The following is a 21,661-nucleotide window of genomic DNA, read 5'->3' as shown; positions in this document are numbered from 1 at the left end:
TCAACCGCCCCCCCCCCCTTCTGTTTTTTTTTTTTATTATTTTTTTTATTTTATTTTATTTTATTTACTTTCTGTAATCATAATTACTGTATTTTAAGTAGGCTAATCACTGTTCATGCTATGGGAAAATAGGAAGTTTAATTTAAAATTCCGTTATGCTATTGATGCACGTAGTTAATTGTTTACCCTGTGCAATGTTGATCAACTAAAAGTGATTAGGTTTCCATTAGTGTATATGTAACAGAATTCTTTTGTTAAAAACCAATTGTGTCATTAGTGCATAAGATTTAACCCCCCCCTGCGAGACCTTTCCCGTTTCTTTCTAACCATAACAAATGCGTTATCGAATGTCATACTTGATGCATATTCGCTTTATTTGTTATCTTGTATGGTGTACTGTTCTTTTGTATTAAATATGTGGATGTATGTATGTATGTTTGCGCTCGCATAGAGAACGATCCGGTCGAAGAGCCCGAGGAATTCGCAGGAGAAGCCCCTGAGCAGCAGTCGTTTGGTGGAGGCAAGTGTCCTTTGACCTATCTATGTCCTATTCATTCTTTAATTCACCTCCCGCTTTACACATTTATACCTAAGGATTGACTAGCTTTTGTTATCCATGTCCTTGTTTACCTATTTGGGTCGGATTATTACTACTTAGTCTGATGCTATTGCTCAACTCTAATCAATGAACATGATGTGATTATCTATGATACGCTGTTTTCCCGCTCTTCTTTATGATTATACTTGTGGTTTTCAAGGGGACTCGAGCGGTTTCTCGAGTGCCTCTCCGTAAGGACCTGTTCTATGGATGACCGCCCGGGAAAACAGTGCAACCATGAGGGTGGAATGGGGTGCCCTTAGCTGAATAATTAGAGGATCCGGGGTGTAGTTCACTTAGCCGTCGTGCCGTCAATGGGGCTCGGTGTATGCGGCTCGCTCTGCCAAGTTTGGGTTCGCCCCTTGGGGAGGAGTGCGGTGCATTTAGGAAACCTAACGGGTGGCTACAGCCCCGGGGAATCTTTGTAAAGGCTTCGTAGTGATGCCCTGCTGGATCACCTTGGTAGTGATCAATGGAGAGTCATGATCTCCGGGCAGAATGGGAATCACGGCTTGTGGGTAAAGTGCACAACCTCTGCAGAGTGTTATGAAACTGATATATCAGCCGTGCTCGCGGTTATGAGCGGCCAAGGGAGCTCCAATGATTAGTGGTACTTGATCAGAGATATTGTGGTACAGGTGGTTATGAGACTGTTGAATCTGGTTATGATTATGGTGCTGGTAAGTGGTATTCTTTCCGTTTGGAAAGGATACATTGGGCTAATAACTTGGGTTAATGTTAAAACCTGGCTTTCTACTAGTAAGTAATAACCTGACCAACTAAAAGCAACTGCTTGACTTATCCCCACATAAAGCTAGTCCACTACAGCCAAACAGGATACTTGCTGAGTATGTTGATGTGTACTCACCCTTGCTCTACACACCAAACCCCCCCCCCAGGTTGTCAGCATTGCAACCACTGCTCAGGCGAAGATGAAGCTGTGGAAGGAGACTTCCAGGAGTTCCAAGATTACGACGAGTTCTAGGTGTGGGTTAGCGGCAACCCCCAGTCGGCTGCCTGTGAAGGCCGCGTTATCTACGTTTCTTTTCCGCACTTTGATTTATTGTAAGAACTATATGGACGTCTCAGACGTATGATGTAATCGACTATTTCCCTTATTAATACTATTTTGAGCACTGTGTGATGATGTCCATATTATGTAACTGCTGTGTACGTGAATAACTGATCCTGGCACGTACATGGTTCGCATTCGGTTTGCCTTCTAAAACCGGGTGTGACATAAGTGGTATCAGAGCCGTGCTGACTGTAGGACCGCTAACCTAGAGTAGAATGGTCGTTCTAAGGATTATAGACCTCTGTCTCTTCCTTGACTTTGATATCCCTTCAAAAGTTGGTCCTACTGACCAAACCTATGTTCTACTATATACTATACCTTGCTAAAAATCATGTTTTATTCCAATCCTTCATTTACTTATGATTCATTACTTGCTGGTCATATTAATTCTGTTCTCACCCTTTTGCTTGCGATGTCTTTTGTAGATGGCTCGACTTAGACACACTGCACGAAAGTCAGTCATCCCCTTCTTACCCTCCCGTCTTGCTGAGCGTCCGCTTCGCCGTCCCGTGGCCGGACAGTCCAGCCACTTGGAGAGACTACACCACCGCCTGCGTGAGGAGCAGGAACGTCGACGACAGGAGCAGCGGAGCTCTTCCCTCTCGCTCCACCAGGAGATAGAGTCTGTGAGGAGCTGCTCCCCTGTGCTTTCTCTGGAGCCGCCCCCTGCACCACCACTGGGCGCCCCAGCTTCTGGAGTAGCTGCTGGGGGAGACCCAGACGACGGAGGAGGCGACGACAGCTCGAGCCACGACACCGACTTCTCTGCTAATCCTGAGCCGGAAGGATGGGTTGCTCGACCCATCACTCGCGACGCTGCTCGCGGGTGTCACTTCCATGATGCGCTCGACACCCTGCTACGTCGGGCATTTGACCGGCATACTTGGTCCGTCGAGTATCGCTGTGTGGTCTACCAGCATAGTCGCGGGGTCTACCCGGACCGCTGGGAGGCGACTTGCTTGGTGCGCTGCCCGGAGGACAGTCTCCAGGGTGCAGAGGCCTGTTCAGAGCACTATTCTATCTCTGAGCGGGACTCAGCTGAGGCAGCCATGCAAGATGCTGCACGGCGTGCGCTTTCGCACTACTGCTCGGTTTTCGGTGGGGCAGCTGACGGTCTTGACCTGAAGTATTACCCCCGCCGTTCATCTGGCAGCACAGGAGGCGTGATTGTCTCACCTGTCGGTGAGGGCAATCCTAGGTTGAGCAGCACAGTCAACCTAGCCGCCGTGCTAAACACGGAGCTGGATCATGCACTAGACGAGCTGAGTAGGGCTCGTGCTGAGATCGCCCAGCTGCGGGCTGAGCGCGCGGAACGTCGTTATCTGGACGGTGGTTCCCCCGCTCCCGTTGGGACTCAGCACCCGTACCGCTCACCTCAGCGTGGACACCAGTCTTATGGCAATCCCGCCTGCAAGACCAAGATCAACCTAGAACCATAGATCGTTAGAGTTGGATCTTGTAATTAATACGAAATATATACATGGAAGCTTCAGTCTTAGCATTAGCCTCGATCTTAGTTAGTTTTAGTTAGACAGGGTAGTTTGCTATATCCTGTGCATCTATGTTTGTCATGATGAACTATGTTTGGTTTGGATCTTTGTAATGATTGTCACCAGAGTGTGGGTATCCCCTGCATTTTGGTTTACATACTATGTCAATAAAGTTAGTTATATAGTTGGGAAACCCATTATTCTCCTTTCCTCTTTATCTGAGAAGCTGTGTGGTCTGTGTTGGAGATCAGTGAAGATGCTCATCTGTTCAGTGCTGTTGGAGAATTCTATACTCTTTTCTTATGCTGCAAGCTTTGCCAGATCAGTTCTGATGTGTGGTTGCGTTCTGCAGATGTCAGAGAACAGGCGTAGAGGAGGAAGGCGTGCTCAGCAGGAGCGAGCCGCTCCGCAGGATGAGGTGCCCCAGCAGCAGCACCTGCCGCCCCCGCCCCCGATGTCGATTGAGCAGATGTTTCTGATGCAGACTCAGGCAGTTCAAGCTATCGGTCAGACTTTGGCCGCCATTCAGCAGCAGCAGCAGCAGCAGCAGCAGCAAGCACCACCCCAGCCTCAGATGCCTCAGATGCCTAGAGATAAGCGTGCTGAATTCATGAGAGGTCATCCACCAACGTTCGCTCACTCTTCTGACCCCATGGATGCTGAAGATTGGCTGCGCACTGTGGAGCGGGAGTTGCATACCGCTCAGTGCGATGACAGGGAGAAAGTTCTGTATGGTCCCCGTCTGTTGAGAGGAGCAGCCCAGTCATGGTGGGAGTCTTACCTCGCCACCCATGCCAACCCCGACACCATCACCTGGGAAGAATTCAGGGGTAGCTTTCGTCAGTACCATGTTCCTGCAGGTCTGATGACAGTGAAGAAGGAGGAGTTCCTGGCCCTTAAGCAAGGGTCATCGTCTGTCAGTGAGTATCGGGACAGGTTTCTGCAATTGTCTCGCTACGCTCCCGAAGATGTCAATACCGACGCCAAGCGACAGTACCGTTTCCTGAGAGGCTTGGTTGACCCTCTGCAGTATCAGCTGATGAATCACACCTTCCCGACATCCCAGCACCTGATTGACAGAGCAATCATGACAGAAAGGAAGCGCAAGGAGATGGAAGATCGTAAGCGCAAGATCAGTGGACCCCAGCCTGGAAGCAGCAGCCGTCCCCGTTTCTCAGGCAATCAACCTCAGCAGTTCAGGCAGAACCAGCGTCCACCTCAGCAGCATCAGCAGCGTCAGCAGTATCAGCAGTTCCAAAGGCAGTATCCTCAGCATCAGTACCAGAACCGTCAGAGCAATCAGTCAGGAGGTCAGTTTCAGAAGCAGAATCAGCAAGCACCTCGTCTTCCTGCCCCAGCAAATCAGCAGAACAGTCAGGCAGCACCAGCTCAAGTTGGAAACAGGGCATGTTTCCACTGTGGAGAGCAAGGCCACTGGGTGATGCAATGTCCGAAGAAGGCAGCCCAGCAGCAGTCAGGCCCCAATGCCCCAGCAAAGCAGAATGTGCCTCAGCCTGGAGCAGGCAATCGCTCTCAGCAGCGCTATAATCATGGAAGATTGAATCACTTGGAAGCTGAAGCAGTTCAGGAGACCCCCGGCATGACAGTAGGTATGTTCCCAGTCGATTCCCATATTGCAGAAGTGTTATTTGATACTGGAGCAACACATTCTTTCATTACTGCATCATGGGTAGAAGCACATAACCTTCCAACTACTACCATGTTAACCCCCATTCAAATTGACTCAGCCGGTGGTAGAATTCGAGCTGATAGCATTTGTTTAAATGTAAGTGTGGAAATAAGGGGGATAGCGTTTCCCGCCAACCTTATAGTAATGGGTACTCAGGGAATAGATGTCATCCTAGGGATGAATTGGCTAGATAAGTATCAGGCAGTTATCAGTTGTGATAAAAGGACCATCAAGTTAGTGTCCCCACTAGGAGAGGAAGTGGTGACCGAGTTAGTCCCGCCTGAGCCAAAGAAAGGAAGTTGTTATCAGATGGCTGTTGATAGCAGTGAAGCAGACCCAATTGAGAGTATCAAGGTTGTGTCTGAATTCCCAGATGTGTTTCCAAAGGATTTACCGGGTATGCCACCAGAGCGAAAAGTTGAATTTGCTATAGAGCTTCTTCCTGGAACCGCCCCCATCTCTAAGAGAGCTTACAGAATATCTGGACCAGAGTTGGATGAACTTAAGAAGCAAATTGATGAGCTGTCAGAGAAAGGTTACATCCGGCCAAGCACCTCGCCTTGGGCCGCCCCTGTCTTGTTTGTGGAGAAGAAAGATGGTACTAAGAGGATGTGTATTGATTATCGAGCTTTGAATGAGGTCACGATTAAGAACAAGTATCCCTTGCCCAGAATAGAAGATCTGTTCGACCAGTTGAGAGGAGCCAGTGTGTTCTCCAAGATCGATCTGAGGTCAGGTTATCATCAGCTCAGGATCCGACCTTCGGACATTCCGAAGACGGCATTCATTACCAAGTATGGTTTATATGAGTTCACAGTGATGTCTTTTGGTTTGACCAATGCGCCAGCATTCTTTATGAACTTGATGAACAGTGTATTCATGGATTATCTTGATAAGTTCGTAGTGGTATTCATTGATGACATTCTGGTTTATTCTCAAAGTGAAGAAGAGCATGCAGATCATTTGAGGATGGTGTTGCAGAGATTGCGAGAGCACCAGTTGTATGCAAAGTTGAGCAAGTGTGAGTTCTGGATCAGTGAAGTCCTGTTCTTGGGTCACATAATCAACAAAGAAGGATTGGCTGTGGATCCGAAGAAAGTGGCAGACATTCTGAACTGGAAAGCACCAACAGATGCTAGAGGAATCAAGAGCTTCATTGGAATGGCCGGATATTATCGGCGATTCATTGAAGGGTTTTCGAAGATTGCGAAGCCAATGACAGCGTTGCTAGGCAACAAGGTTGAGTTCAAGTGGACCCAGAAATGCCAAGAGGCCTTTGAAGCGCTGAAAGAGAAGTTGACAACAGCGCCTGTCCTAGTCTTGCCTGATGTGCACAAGCCCTTCTCGGTGTATTGTGATGCTTGTTACACAGGTTTGGGATGTGTGTTGATGCAAGAGGGAAGAGTTGTGGCTTACTCGTCCCGACAGCTGAAGGTTCATGAGAAGAACTACCCAATCCATGATCTAGAGTTGGCAGCAGTGGTTCACGCACTGAAGACATGGAGGCACTATTTGTATGGACAGAAATGCGATGTTTACACAGACCACAAGAGTCTGAAGTACATATTCACTCAGTCAGAATTGAACATGAGGCAACGAAGATGGTTAGAAGTGATCAAAGACTATGAGTTGGAAATTCATTACCATCCAGGAAAAGCGAACGTAGTGGCAGATGCTTTGAGCAGAAAGAGTCAAGTCAATCTGATGGTTGCTCGCCCGATGCCTTATGAGTTGGCCAAGGAGTTTGACAGGTTGAGTCTCGGATTTCTGAACAATTCGCGAGGAGTCACAGTTGAATTGGAACCTACCTTGGAGCGCGAAATCAAAGAAGCGCAGAAAAATGATGAGAAGATCAGTGAGATTCGGCGATTGATTCTAGATGGCAAAGGCAAAGACTTTCGAGAAGATGCAGAAGGCGTGATATGGTTCAAAGACCGCTTGTGTGTTCCCAATGTCCAGTCTATTCGGGAGTTGATTCTTAAGGAAGCTCATGAGACAGCCTATTCGATTCACCCTGGCAGTGAGAAGATGTATCAGGATCTGAAGAAGAAATTCTGGTGGTACGGAATGAAAAGGGAAATCGCAGAGCATGTGGCTATGTGCGATAGTTGTCGAAGAATTAAGGCAGAACACCAGAGACCAGCTGGATTGTTGCAACCGTTGCAGATCCCTCAGTGGAAATGGGATGAAATTGGCATGGATTTCATAGTCGGATTGCCTCGCACTCGAGCCGGCTACGATTCCATTTGGGTAGTAGTGGACCGCTTGACCAAGTCAGCCCACTTCATACCTGTCAAGACCAACTACAACAGTGCAGTATTGGCAGAATTGTATATGTCTCGGATCGTTTGTCTTCATGGTGTGCCAAAGAAGATAGTGTCAGACAGAGGAACGCAGTTCACCTCTCATTTCTGGCAGCAGTTGCATGAAGCCTTGGGCACGCATCTGAATTTCAGTTCAGCTTATCACCCGCAGACAGATGGTCAGACTGAAAGAACCAATCAAATTCTTGAAGATATGTTGAGAGCCTGTGCGTTGCAAGATCAGTCCGGATGGGACAAGCGATTGCCTTATGCAGAGTTTTCCTATAACAACAGTTATCAGGCCAGTTTGAAGATGTCACCATTTCAGGCGCTCTATGGAAGGAGTTGTAGAACTCCGTTGCAATGGGATCAGCCTGGAGAGAAGCAAGTGTTTGGGCCAGACATTTTGCTTGAAGCCGAAGAGAACATCAAGATGGTCCGAGAGAATCTGAAGATAGCGCAATCAAGGCAGCGAAGCTATGCAGACACAAGAAGAAGAGAGCTGAGTTTCGAAGTCGGAGACTTTGTCTATCTGAAAGTGTCACCGATCAGAGGAGTCAGAAGATTCGGAGTGAAAGGCAAGCTAGCACCCCGCTACATTGGTCCGTATCAGATTCTTGCAAGACGTGGAGAAGTGGCTTATCAGCTCAGTTTGCCAGAGAATTTGTCTGCTGTGCATGATGTCTTTCATGTGTCTCAGTTGAAGAAGTGCTTGCGTATGCCAGAAGAGCAGTTGCCAGTGGAAGGTCTTGAAGTCCAGGAGGACTTGACCTACGTTGAGAAGCCAGCTCAGATCCTTGAGGTTGCAGATAGAGTCACCCGAAGGAAGACCGTCAGGATGTGCAAAGTCAGATGGAGTCACCACTCTGAGGAAGAAGCAACCTGGGAGCGTGAAGATGATCTGATGGCCAAGTACCCGGAGCTCTTTGCTAGCCAGCCCTGAATCTCGAGGGCGAGATTCTTTTAAGGGGGATAGGTTTGTAACGCCCCGAATTTTGCAGTTGAATTTTTTTCTTTTCTTTACTCGCCAAAATTCGGGCGTTACCTTTCCTTTTCTTTTTCCCTCGCTAAACCTTGACCTTTTCCAAAGTTCTAGCGGGATTCGGTTTGGATTTCCCGTGTAAGAAAAACCCTAAATGCTTTATGTTGCTCGATGCACCATGCCGAACCTTGCATTTCCTTTGATTGCTTTGAAAGTGCAAATGCATTCATGTAGAAGAATCGGATTTCGAAAATGTTTTCTTTCTCTTTTCTTTCTCTTTTCTCTCTCTCTTCCTTTTTTTTTCTCTCTCCCGCGCCGTGGGCCGACCCCGGCCGGCCCAGCCGCCCCTGCGCGCCCCCCCCCTGGGCCCAATAGGCCCAACCGCCCCCCCCCCCCACCTCCCCTTTTTCCCCAAACCCTCTCCCTCTCCCTCTCATTTTCTCTCATTTTCTCTCCCTCTCCCTAAGCCGCCGCCCCTACCCCTGCCCTAAGCCGCCGCCGCCCCCTGCCCTAAGCCGCCGCCGCCCCCTGCCCAACCGCCGCCCTCGGCCGCCCCTGCCGCCGGCCGCCCCTCGCCGTCGCGCCCCTCCCCGGTGAGCTCCCCCTCCCCCTCTCCTCCCTCCCCCATCCCCTCTCCCCTTTCCCCATGGCCGGTTCGGCCGCCTCCCTGCCCGCCGGTTCGGCCGCCCCGCCCCCCGGCTCGGCCGCCCCCTGCGCCGCCTCCCTGCCCGCCGGTTCGGCCTCCCTGCCCCCCGGCTCGGCCGCCCCCTGCGCCGCCTCCCTGCCCGCCGGTTCGGCCGCCCCGCCTCCCGGCTCGGCCGCCCCCTGCGCCGCCTCCCTGCCCGCCGGTTCGGCCGCCCCGCCCCCCGGCTCGGCCGCCCCCTGCGCCGCCTCCCTGCCCGCCGGTTCGGCCGCCCCGCCCCCCGGCTCGGCCGCCCCCTGCGCCGCCCCCTGCCCCGCCGGTTCGGCCGCCCCCCCCCCGGCTCGGCCGCCCCCTGCGCCGCCCCCTGCCCCGCCGGTTCAGCCGCCCGCGCCCGCGCCCCGCCTAGGGCCGGTTCAACCGCCCTAGGGCCAGTTCAACCGCCCCCCCCCCTTCTGTTTTTTTTTTATTATTTTTTTTATTTTATTTTATTTTATTTACTTTCTGTAATCATAATTACTGTATTTTAAGTAGGCTAATCACTGTTCATGCTATGGGAAAATAGGAAGTTTAATTTAAAATTCCGTTATGCTATTGATGCACGTAGTTAATTGTTTACCCTGTGCAATGTTGATCAACTAAAAGTGATTAGGTTTCCATTAGTGTATATGTAACAGAATTCTTTTGTTAAAAACCAATTGTGTCATTAGTGCATAAGATTTAACCCCCCCCCCTGCGAGACCTTTCCCGTTTCTTTCTAACCATAACAAATGCGTTATCGAATGTCATACTTGATGCATATTCGCTTTATTTGTTATCTTGTATGGTGTACTGTTCTTTTGTATTAAATATGTGGATGTATGTATGTATGTTTGCGCTCGCATAGAGAACGATCCGGTCGAAGAGCCCGAGGAATTCGCAGGAGAAGCCCCTGAGCAGCAGTCGTTTGGTGGAGGCAAGTGTCCTTTGACCTATCTATGTCCTATTCATTCTTTAATTCACCTCCCGCTTTACACATTTATACCTAAGGATTGACTAGCTTTTGTTATCCATGTCCTTGTTTACCTATTTGGGTCGGATTATTACTACTTAGTCTGATGCTATTGCTCAACTCTAATCAATGAACATGATGTGATTATCTATGATACGCTGTTTTCCCGCTCTTCTTTATGATTATACTTGTGGTTTTCAAGGGGACTCGAGCGGTTTCTCGAGTGCCTCTCCGTAAGGACCTGTTCTATGGATGACCGCCCGGGAAAACAGTGCAACCATGAGGGTGGAATGGGGTGCCCTTAGCTGAATAATTAGAGGATCCGGGGTGTAGTTCACTTAGCCGTCGTGCCGTCAATGGGGCTCGGTGTATGCGGCTCGCTCTGCCAAGTTTGGGTTCGCCCCTTGGGGAGGAGTGCGGTGCATTTAGGAAACCTAACGGGTGGCTACAGCCCCGGGGAATCTTTGTAAAGGCTTCGTAGTGATGCCCTGCTGGATCACCTTGGTAGTGATCAATGGAGAGTCATGATCTCCGGGCAGAATGGGAATCACGGCTTGTGGGTAAAGTGCACAACCTCTGCAGAGTGTTATGAAACTGATATATCAGCCGTGCTCGCGGTTATGAGCGGCCAAGGGAGCTCCAATGATTAGTGGTACTTGATCAGAGATATTGTGGTACAGGTGGTTATGAGACTGTTGAATCTGGTTATGATTATGGTGCTGGTAAGTGGTATTCTTTCCGTTTGGAAAGGATACATTGGGCTAATAACTTGGGTTAATGTTAAAACCTGGCTTTCTACTAGTAAGTAATAACCTGACCAACTAAAAGCAACTGCTTGACTTATCCCCACATAAAGCTAGTCCACTACAGCCAAACAGGATACTTGCTGAGTATGTTGATGTGTACTCACCCTTGCTCTACACACCAAACCCCCCCCCCCCCCAGGTTGTCAGCATTGCAACCACTGCTCAGGCGAAGATGAAGCTGTGGAAGGAGACTTCCAGGAGTTCCAAGATTACGACGAGTTCTAGGTGTGGGTTAGCGGCAACCCCCAGTCGGCTGCCTGTGAAGGCCGCGTTATCTACGTTTCTTTTCCGCACTTTGATTTATTGTAAGAACTATATGGACGTCTCAGACGTATGATGTAATCGACTATTTCCCTTATTAATACTATTTTGAGCACTGTGTGATGATGTCCATATTATGTAACTGCTGTGTACGTGAATAACTGATCCTGGCACGTACATGGTTCGCATTCGGTTTGCCTTCTAAAACCGGGTGTGACACAGTTTTAGGAGCAAATTTAGATTTTCTACCTCTTTTAATAAGAATGAAGCATTTGCTACCAAAAACTCTAAAATATGAAATGTTGGGCTTTTTACCGGTTAGGAGTTCATATGATGTCTTCTTGAGAATTCGGTGAAGATATAACCGGTTGATGGCGTAGCAGGCGGTGTTGACCGCTTCGGCCCAAAACTGGTCCGGTGTCTTGTACTCATCAAGCATGGTTCTTGCCATGTCCAATAGAGTTCGATTCTTCCTCTCCACTACACCATTTTGTTGTGGCGTGTAGGGAGAGGAGAACTCATGCTTGATGCCCTCCTCCTCAAGGAAGCCTTCAATTTGAGAGTTCTTGAACTCCGTCCCGTTATCGCTTCTTATTTTCTTGATCCTTAAGCCGAACTCATTTTGAGCTCGTCTCAAGAATCCCTTTAAGGTCTCTTGGGTTTGAGATTTTTCCTGTAAAAAGAATACCCAAGTGAAGCGAGAATAATCATCCACAATAACAAGACAATACTTACTCCCGCCGATGCTTATGTAAGCAATCGGGCCGAATAGATCCATGTGGAGTAGCTCAAGCGGCCTGTCGGTCGTCATGATGTTCTTGTGTGGGTGATGGACTCCAACTTGCTTCCCCGCCTGGCATGCGCTACAAATCCTGTCTTTCTCAAAATGAACATTTGTTAATCCTAAAATGTGCTCTCCCTTTAGAAGCTTGTGAAGATTCTTCATCCCAACATGGGCTAGTCGGCGATGCCAGAGCCAACCCATGTTAGTCTTAGCAATTAAGCATGTGTTGAGTTCAGCTCTATTAAAATCCACTAAGTATAGCTGACCCTCTAACAGACCCTTAAATGCTATTGAATCATCACTTCTTCTAAAGACAGTGACACCTATATCAGTAAAAAGACAGTTGTAGCCCATTTGACATAATTGGGAAACAGAAAGCAAGTTGTAATCTAATGAATCAACAAGAAAAACATTGGAAATGGAATGGTCAGGTGAAATAGCAATTTTACCCAAACCTTTGACCAACCCTTGATTTCCATCCCCGAATGTGATAGCTCGTTGGGGATCTTTGTTTTTCTCATATGAGGAGAACATCCTTTTCTCCCCGGTCATGTGGTTTGTGCACCCGCTGTCGAGTATCCAACTTGAGCCCCCGGATGCATAAACCTACAAAACAAATTTAGTTCTTGACTTTAGGTACCCAAACTGTTTTGGGTCCTTTGGCATTAGATACAAGAACTTTGGGTACCCAAACACAAGTCTTGGAATCCTTGTGTTTGCCCCCAACAAATTTGGCAACTACTTTGCCGGATTTGCTAGTAAGCACATAAGATGCATCAAAAGTTTTAAATGAAATGGCATGATCATTTGATGCATTAGGAATTTTCTTCTTAGGCAACTTAGCATGGGTTGGTTGCCTAGAGCTAGATGTCTCACCCTTATACATATAAGCATGATTAGGGCCAGAGTGAGACTTCCTAGAATGAATCTTTCTAATTTTGCTCTCAGGATAGCCGGCAGGGTACAAAATGTAACCCTCGTTATCCTGAGGCATGGGAGCCTTGCCCTTAACAAAGTTAGATAAGTTCTTTGGAGGAGCATTAAGTTTGACATTGTCTCCCCTTTGGAAGCCAATGCCATCCTTAATGCCAGAGCGTCTCCCATTATAAAGCATGCTACGAGCAAATTTAAATTTCTCATTTTCTAGATTGTGCTCGGCAATTTTAGCATCTAATTTTGCTATATGATCATTTTGTTGTTTAATTAAAGCCATATGATCAAGAATAGCATTAACATCAATATCTCTACATCTAGTGCAAATAGAAACATGCTCAAGATTAGATGTAGAGGGTTTGCAAGATTTAAGTTCTACAACCTTAGCATGCAACATTTCATTCTTAGTTCTAAGGTCGGAAATAGTAGCATTGCAAACATTAAAATCTTTAGCCTTAGCAATTAAATTTTCATTCTCTAATCTAAGGCTAGCAAGAGATGCATTCAATTCATCAATCTTAGCAAGCAAGTCAATGTTATCATCTCTAAGATTGGGAATTGAAACATTACAAACATGTGAATCAACCTTAGCATTTAAAATAGCATTTTCATTTCTAAGGTTGTTAATCATCTCACGGCAAGTGCTTAGCTCACTAGACAATTTTTCACATTTTTCTACTTCTAGAGCATAAGCCTTTTTAACCTTAACATGTTTCTTGTTTTCTTTAATTAGACAATCCTCTTGGGAGTCCAAAAGGTCATCCTTTTCATGAATAGCACTAACTAATTCATTTAACTTTTCTTTTTGAGCTATGTTAAGGTTGGCAAAAAGGGAACGCAAATTATCTTCCTCATCACTAGCATTGTCATCACTAGAGGATTCATATTTAGTGGAGGATTTAGATTTAACCTTCTTTTTGCCGTCCTTTGCCATGAGGCACTTGTGGCCGATGTTGGGGAAGAGGAGTCCCTTGGTGACGGCGATGTTGGCGGCGTCCTCGTCGTCGGAGGAGTCGCTTGAGCTCTCGTCGGAGTCCCACTCGCGACAAACATGGGCATCGCCGCCCTTCTTCTTGTAATACCTCTTCTTTTCCTTTCGTCTCCCCTTCTTGTCGTCACCTCGGTCACTGTCACTAGATATAGGACATTTAGCAATAAAATGACCGGGCTTACCACACTTGTAGCAAACCTTCTTGGAGCGGGACTTGTAGTCTTTCCCCCTCCTTTGTTTGAGGATTTGGCGGAAGCTCTTGATGACGAGCGCCATTTCCTCATTGTCGAGCTTGGAGGCGTCGATTGGTTGTCGACTTGGTGTAGCCTCCTCCTTCTTCTCCTCCGTTGCCTTGAATGCAACGGGTTGGGCTTCGGATGAGTCGCCAAGCTCGTTGATTTTCCTCGAGCCTTCTATCATGCACTCAAAACTTACAAAATGCCCGATAACTTCCTCGGGGGTCATTTTAGTATATCTAGGATTACCACGAATCAATTGAACTTGAGTGGGATTAAGAAAAATGAGAGATCTTAAAATAACATTTACCACTTCGTGATCGTCCCACTTCTTGCTCCCGAGGTTGCGCACTTGGTTCACCAAAGTCTTGAGCCGGTTGTACATGTGTTGTGGCTCCTCTCCTTTGTGAAGCCGGAACCGACCGAGCTCCCCCTCGATCGTTTCCCGCTTGGTGATCTTGGTGAGCTCGTCTCCCTCGTGCGCGGTTTTGAGTACATCCCAAATCTCCTTGGCGCTCTTTAACCCTTGTACTTTGTTATACTCCTCTCTACTTAGAGAGGCAAGGAGTATGGTTGTGGCTTGAGAGTTGAAGTGCTCGATTTGGGCCACCTCATCCTCATCATAGTTTTCATCCCCTACGGATGGTACCTGCGCACCAAACTCAACAACATCCCATATGCTTTTGTGGAGCGAGATTAGATGAAATCGCATTAAATCGCTCCACCTAGCGTAATCTTCACCATCAAAAGTTGGTGGTTTGCCTAGTGGGACGGAAAGTAAAGGTGTATGTTTGGAAATGCGAGGGTAGCGTAGGGGGATCTTACTATACTTCTTGCGCTCTTGGCGCTTAGAAGTGACGGAGGGCGCATCGGAGTCGGAGGTCGATGTTGATGAAGTGTCGGTCTCGTAGTAGACCACCTTCCTCATCCTCTTGTGCTTGTCGCCTTTCCGATGCGGCTTGTGGGAAGAAGATTTTTCCTTCTTCTCTTTGTGATGAGAAGAAGATTTCTTCTCCTTCCCTTTGTTGGAGGAGCTCTTCTTCTTCTCCCTCCTTTTGGTGCGGGACTCTTCCGATGAAGTGCTCCCGTGGCTTGTAGTGGGCTTTTCGCCGGTCTCCATCTCCTTCTTGGCGTGATCTCCCGACATCACTTCGAGCGGTTAGGCTCTAATGAAGCACCGGGCTCTGATACCAATTGATAGTCGCCTAGAGGGGGGGGGTGAATAGGGCGAAACTGAAATTTACAAATATAAACACAACTACAAGCCGGGTTAGCGTTAGAAATATAAATGAGTCCGAGAGAGAGGGCGCAAAGCAAATCCCAAGCGAATAAGCAAGAGAGACACGGAGATTTGTTTTACCGAGGTTCGGTTCTTGCAAACCTACTCCCCGTTGAGGAGGCCACAAAGGCCGGGTCTCTTTCAACCCTTCCCTCTCTCAAACGGTCCCTCGGACCGAGTGAGCTTCTCTTCTCTAATCAAAGCCGGGAACAAAACTTCCCCGCAAGGGCCACCACACAATTGGTGCCTCTTGCCTTGATTACAATGGAGTGTGATCTCAAGAACAAGTGAGAAAGAAAAGAAGCAATCCAAGCGCAAGAGCTCAAATGAACACGACAAATCACTCTCACTAGTCACTAGGGCTTTGTGTGGAATTGGAGAGGATTTGATCTCTTTAGTGTGTCTAGAATTGAATGCTAGAGCTCTTGTAGTAGTTGAGAAGTGGAAAACTTGGATGCAATGAATGGTGGGGTGGTTGGGGTATTTATAGCCCCAACCACCAACCTTGACCGTTGGCTGGAGGCGTCTGCTCGATGGCGCACCGGACAGTCCGGTGCACACCGGACAGTCCGGTGCCCCTGCCACGTCATCACTGCCGTTGGATTCTAGCCGTTGGAGCTTCTGACTTGTGGGCCCGCCTGGGTGTCCGGTGCACACCGGACATGTACTGTTTGATGTCCGGTGCACCGGTATGGGCAAGTCTGACGTCTGCGCGCGCTGCGCGCGCATTAAATGCACCGCAGAGAGCCGTTGGCGCCGAAGAGAGCCGTTGCTCTGCTGGCACACCAGACAGTCCGGTGCACACCGGACAGTCCGGTGAATTTTAGCGGAGCGGCTGCCGCGCGAACCCGAGGCTGGCGAGTTCCTGAGGCCGACTTCCCTTGGCGCACCGGACACTGTCCGGTGTACACCGGACAGTCCGGTGAATTATAGCCGAGTCGCCTTGGAATTTCCCGAAGATGGCGAGTTGGAGTCTAAGTCCCCTGGTGCACCGGACAGGTACTGTTCACTGTCCGGTGGCACACCGGACAGTCCGGTGCGCCAGACCAGGGGTGCCTTCGGTTGCCCCTTTGCTCCTTTGTTGAATCCAAAACTTGGTCTTTTTATTGGCTAAGTGTGAACCTTTTACACCTGTATATACTATACACTTGGGCAAACAAGTTAGTCCAAGGATTTGTGTTGGGCAATTCAACCACCAAAATTATATAGGAACTAGGTGTAAGCCTAATTCCCTTTCACATGTTTTCCTAGAAACCATATTTTCTTATAGTCTAATGAAACTTGAAGTACCACTATATAGCTAGAAGCTTGCTTCGATACATAAATTGACTTTCTTAAGTGACATCCCATACTTTCTTTTCCTCTTGTGACAAAACTATTAGGTTGTGCCATGTAAACATTTTCTAGGAATGTTGTCTTTACATTCACTTAATGGAGTTCTAAATCATAATAAGATACTAATGTTATGATTATCATGAGTGAATCTTTGGCTAAGACAAGCAAGAAGGTTTCATTATAATCTATTCCTTGTCTCTTGTGAATCTTTTGGCCACAAGTCTTGCTCTGTATATTTCTACATTCCTTCTAAAGTCACACATGGTTTTATAGACCCGTTTTGTAGCCTATTGTTTTGGCTCCTTTGGAGATGACCTTTATGTGCTAAACTTTATTCATTCTCATAAACTCTAATTCATCCTTCATGGTAGAGAACCACTTGAATGAGTTTGGACTTCTCAAGACTTCTTCATAAGTAATGGGATCTCCTTTCGAGTTTTTATCCTCGCTAACATATATCACAATCTTTTGCTTCTTCACTAACATATACTTCATAATCACCAGAGACCACAGATCTTTTGGATCTCCAAGACCTTAAAGTTATATCATTCTGAGTGCTCTAGGGTTGCTGCAATGGTGTATTATTAGGTACAATATCATTCCTTGGTTCTGAGTGCTCTTGTGTTGCCGGCTCTAGAAACTCAGACACCATAGGGGTTAATGCAACTTGCACATTGATTCTCATGCTTGATGATGCAACATTTATCGTAGGGGTTTCATTTATAGGTGGAGGAATTGTTGGTGGAACCTTAGTAGGTATCAACAAATATGGTTCTTGAGCTATCGGAATCAGAGCATACACCCTCCTTTTCTCAAGGTCAATTTCTCGAGGTATCATGCCCTCTCTTGATCATTTTATTCTATAGAAATAATGCATGTCTTATTTATACAAATTTAGTATATTTGTTTGGACAATATAATCTAAAACTTTTTGACTTCTCAAGGGAACCAATAAAATAGCAACTTATTGTTCCTTTATCTATTTTTTTCTGTCTAGAATTAAAGATTCTTACTTTAGCTAGACATCACTCTAGACTAGGGATGTAATCGGATCGGATACATATGGATATTACTTGTTCCATATTTTTTATTTGGATTCGGTTCGGATATGAATATTATCAAGTTGTGTCGGATAAATATTTGAAAAGGATATCGGTAACGTAAATATCCAACTTTGAGTATACAAATACTAATATAGATCGGATACGAATTGAATACTGAATACCCGGACTCACATATGGATCGAATCTTAGATCTCTTATACGGATCAAATTCAAATACGAACGAATAATCTGTCGTATTCGAATTCGATCCGTCTAAGAGGGCTGAAATCTGTTCTGTATCCGAGTCCGAGTACTCAATATCTGATTAGTATCTGATCTTTATAAGTATTCATATTCTTATAGTTGGATATTTAGGATGTCATTATTCATTCAAATCTTATCCAGCATAATTTGATAGTATATGTATGTAAATTAAATAGAAAATATAAAAACAAATATGAAACTAGTAATATTCGTTCATATCCTATCTGATTGCACCTTTAACTCAAGGTAAGCTCGAGTCTGAAGCTCGAAACAGAAAAAAACTCAAGCTCGAACATATCTATCCCAAAGCCCGATACCCATATGGTTTCTGCGGATAGGAAATCGTAAAACCCGATGCTAGGTCAGGCTCAGTTTTTGGGCACAGGTACTCGAACTATCCATTAAACTTGAAGCATTTTCTCCGCTAGTCACTCTACCGTCAAGTGTCAACTCATCCAATAAACTTGAGATCTATTAGGACTTGTTCGGTTATTTTCAATCCATATAGATTAGAGGAGATTGATACGGATTGAGAGAAATTTTAACTTGCTAGGTATTAAAAACTCCTCAATCTACTAAATCCATATAGATTGAGGTAGAATCGAACATGGCCTCACTAGGAACAAGATATGTTGTTTAACATAGTTCCTGGTGATTCTTAGAAGAATCGGACCAAATTCTGTGTGCCGAACACACCGTTAAAAAGTATATTTGAAAGAATAAGACTAAGCTAACAGATCTCAAATTTGACAAACATATTCTACTTCATTCGATGAGTTGATGTATGACTAGCCAAATTAGCTACATTTTCATCATCTACGAAATAGTTATTGTCTGGTTGCAAACCAACTTCTCCCTTAGATTTAAATCACAAGGTATATTTCATTTCACAAGGAAAAGACTCTGACCGATAATCAAACTATCAGTATTAGCATTTATGTGATGAAAAACCATATAATCATAAATACTTGACATTAAGCTTTTACTTGGAAACTTAATGCATTAGTAAAAAAATATTGATTAGTAACTTCAAACAACATTTACAAGTCTTAGTTATTTCAAACGGGGAGTGGAAAATTGCTAGTGGCAGTGTTCTGTCCAGAAGAGATCAAAGAAACATCCAGCCCTATCCACATAATTGATTTTAGCATTTGTCCTGTTCCATCTTCAATGATTAGATTCTGGTGGAAGGAGACTGGACACTGGAGTTAGCGATTCTCAACCTCTTTGATTTTACAAACCAGTGAAATAAGCGAAACACTACTGAACTTTGTACACATGAACAGCTCTAAAACATCCGAGATAAAAAAGCTGTTGAATGGCTCTACCCAACCACAATTAAACTAGTGCATAAGCGGGCTCGACGAAGAACGAATCAATGTAGTCGAAGTCCACGCGGCCCACGCCACCGCTGTCCGGCGACATCCCCACGGGCTGGAACGCCCCCTCCGTCGGCGACGACGGCACCGACACCGGAGGCGGCGCCCACACTGACGCCGACAGCAGCCTCCGCGCCTTCCAGCCGAGCACGATCTTGTTCGGCGACGTCTCCTCCATCGTGTACCCGTCGTTGAACAGACCGAGCAGCAGCCTGGCCTGGCTGTGGTTGAAGCAGCTCAACGGCACTGCCCTGAACCCGTTGCCGCGCATCCACTCCCCCCACCCGGCCCTCGCCTCGCCATCGCCGTCCACGGCGCGGTACGCTCGGCTCACGGCGCCTGCGATGTTTGGGGCGAGGATGGCCCGCTCCACTAGGCCGCGAACACGACTCTGCGTAGGGAACCCGGCCTCCAGCGAGTCCCACACCGCCGAGTACCGGTGCAGCTCCTCCATGAACCGCGCCACGAAGCCGCCCGCCCCCTCGTCGTCCTTCTCCGCGTGCCCTTGATCCTCCTCAACCACCGTCACGACCTTGGCCCCGAGCGTGGCCATGCCAGCCAAGAAAGACGCCACCGAGCCGGTGGGACGCCTGACGGTGGTTGTCGCGGCGGCTTGGTTGAGCACACAGTTGGCGACGAGGGTCTCCCCCTTGACCATCCGGACCGTCGCCGGACGGAACCGCTCGTCTGAATCGAGACGGCACTGCCCGAACGAGAAGGGCTGCCCGACGGACGCCGCGAAGGCGGCCAGGCGACGGCCGGCCTCCTGCACCGCCCGGGCGCTGCCACCGCCTCCTCGGGAGACGGCGGTTATGCGCAGGTGCGGCGGCGGCACGCCGTCGGGGCGCGAGGTCATGGCCTGCATCAGCGACGCCCACTGGACGCCCTCGGCGATGTCGTAGTCGACGACGTGCACGCGCCGCTCGCCCGCCACCGCCTCCAGGATGGCCTGGTTCGCGGTGAAGTGGCCGAATTTCATGTAAGGCGACATGTCCTGCAGCATCTGGAATGCCGTCAGCACGTCGCCGGTGTGCTGCTGGTGGCCGTGGGACGCGGCCGCGGCGGCCTGCTTGCCGGCTCCCCCGACGGGGTGCGAGCCGTCGAGCAGCCCCTGCAGCGCGTCTGTGAAGTGCGTAGCGAGGCGCTCCATGTTGGAGACGGCGGCGTTGTCGCCGATGTGGGAGACCATCTGCTTGAGCCGAACCAATATCACCCGGGCCAGCTCCCGGCTCTTTTGCGGGCCGGAGAGCGCCTCGGCCGCCGCCATGAGCAAGTGCAGCAGGCGCAGGCCCTTCTCGTGGCAGTCGCCCTTCTGCGCGTCGCCGTCGTTCACGGGCGTGCCGGGGTTCGTCGTGGTGGTGCTGCTCGGGGCGGAGCCATTGGAGCAGCAGTACACGTCGTCCGGGAACATGGCCGGGTTGAGGTCGGCCGAGCCGAGGAGCGTGTCGTCGTAGAGCATGGACTCGATGAGGCCGTGCAGATCCTGGGCGCCGTCGTCAGGACAGAGCGAGCCCCAGTCGGTCACCGGGGACAGAGCATTCCACGCGTACATCCCCATGCCGTCGTCCAGCGATGGCGACGACGGCGAGGTGGTCGTGGAGCTGCAGCCAGAGAACTCGAGATCCCCGGCCACGTCGTCCATAGTCACTTCCATGGCCTGCGCTTGTGTCCTCTCCCCGTAGGTGAGTGTCGTGCCGAGCTCTGCTCTGATTTGGGGTTCGGAATCCGGAAATGTTTTGGCGCGTGGGAACAGGGGAAGATGGATCGGTGGGAGGGGAGCAGGGATTCGACGAGTACACGAGGAAGGAACGTCCTTTTTATAGACCCGGACGAGAGACCTGCACTGACCGTTTTGGGCGCCGGGACCCCGACGGCCCGGCGATGGCACGATGATTTGGATTAGTATATTAGACGAGCTGGACGTGTTTTGTTTTCTTGTTAGGTATAAGCCGTACAAGTCAGTAAGTTTTATCCGTCGTAAAATATCTTAATTATACTTTCAACATAGTCATCGCTGGGTAATCCAATGGTCCTATGATTTGTTACATGGTATTGGTATCCATTCGAATTCCACAGGAGGGCCGGTTTGGTGGATAGATAAATAGAGAGATCTATAGGGAAGAATCCTCATGCTATTTAACTTTTGAATAGCAAGAGAATTTATTCATATAGATTCCCTCCATTTTTCTGTGCATCAAACGAGCACTTGTCTTACTATTTAAACAAACCGCTAATATGTGTCATGTTATGTTATGCAAAATAGACATAATAACACATATACTTTCTCAGCATTTGGTCAATAAAAGAGTTATACACCCTGATAGATTACCCACACTATCATTTTTGCAAAAAATTGAAAATATTCTTAGATTTATTTGTGTATTACTAACATATGCCATTATTTTTAAAAATAATTTCTTATGTTAGCTAAGTTACGAAATCTTTATCATGCTATAAAAGGATATTCAAAATTACAGTTTAAATTATCTAACATATAATTCAATGAGAGAACTTTAAAAAAACACATAAAAGTTTAAAAGATAAGAGGCTCTGGAATAGAGTGGAACCATTCCAAACACGT

The 21,661-nt window shown here is 47.8% G+C and overlaps 1 protein-coding gene across 1 annotated transcript; it reads right to left on the bottom strand.

Moving 5' to 3' along the window:
* Positions 1-18,811: 18,811 nt before the first annotated feature.
* LOC103634103 (protein NODULATION SIGNALING PATHWAY 2) lies at positions 18,812-21,050 on the bottom strand. Its single transcript, XM_008655719.3, has one exon. The coding sequence runs from the start codon at positions 20,732-20,734 to the stop codon at positions 19,040-19,042; it is 1,695 nt and encodes a 564-aa protein (XP_008653941.1). The 5' UTR covers positions 20,735-21,050; the 3' UTR covers positions 18,812-19,039.
* Positions 21,051-21,661: the final 611 nt, after the last annotated feature.

This window comes from Zea mays, chromosome 1, assembly GCF_902167145.1.
Source record: "Zea mays cultivar B73 chromosome 1, Zm-B73-REFERENCE-NAM-5.0, whole genome shotgun sequence".
NCBI classification, from domain to species: domain Eukaryota; kingdom Viridiplantae; phylum Streptophyta; class Magnoliopsida; order Poales; family Poaceae; genus Zea; species Zea mays.
Note: the sequence above shows the minus strand (reverse complement) of the source record. Positions and strands in the feature narration are given on the sequence as shown.

What these genes read in the sequence shown, in the direction of transcription:
- LOC103634103 (XM_008655719.3), bottom strand. Translation starts at nt 20,734, where the DNA reads ATGGAAGTGACTATGGACGACGTGGCCGGGGATCTCGAGTTCTCTGGC.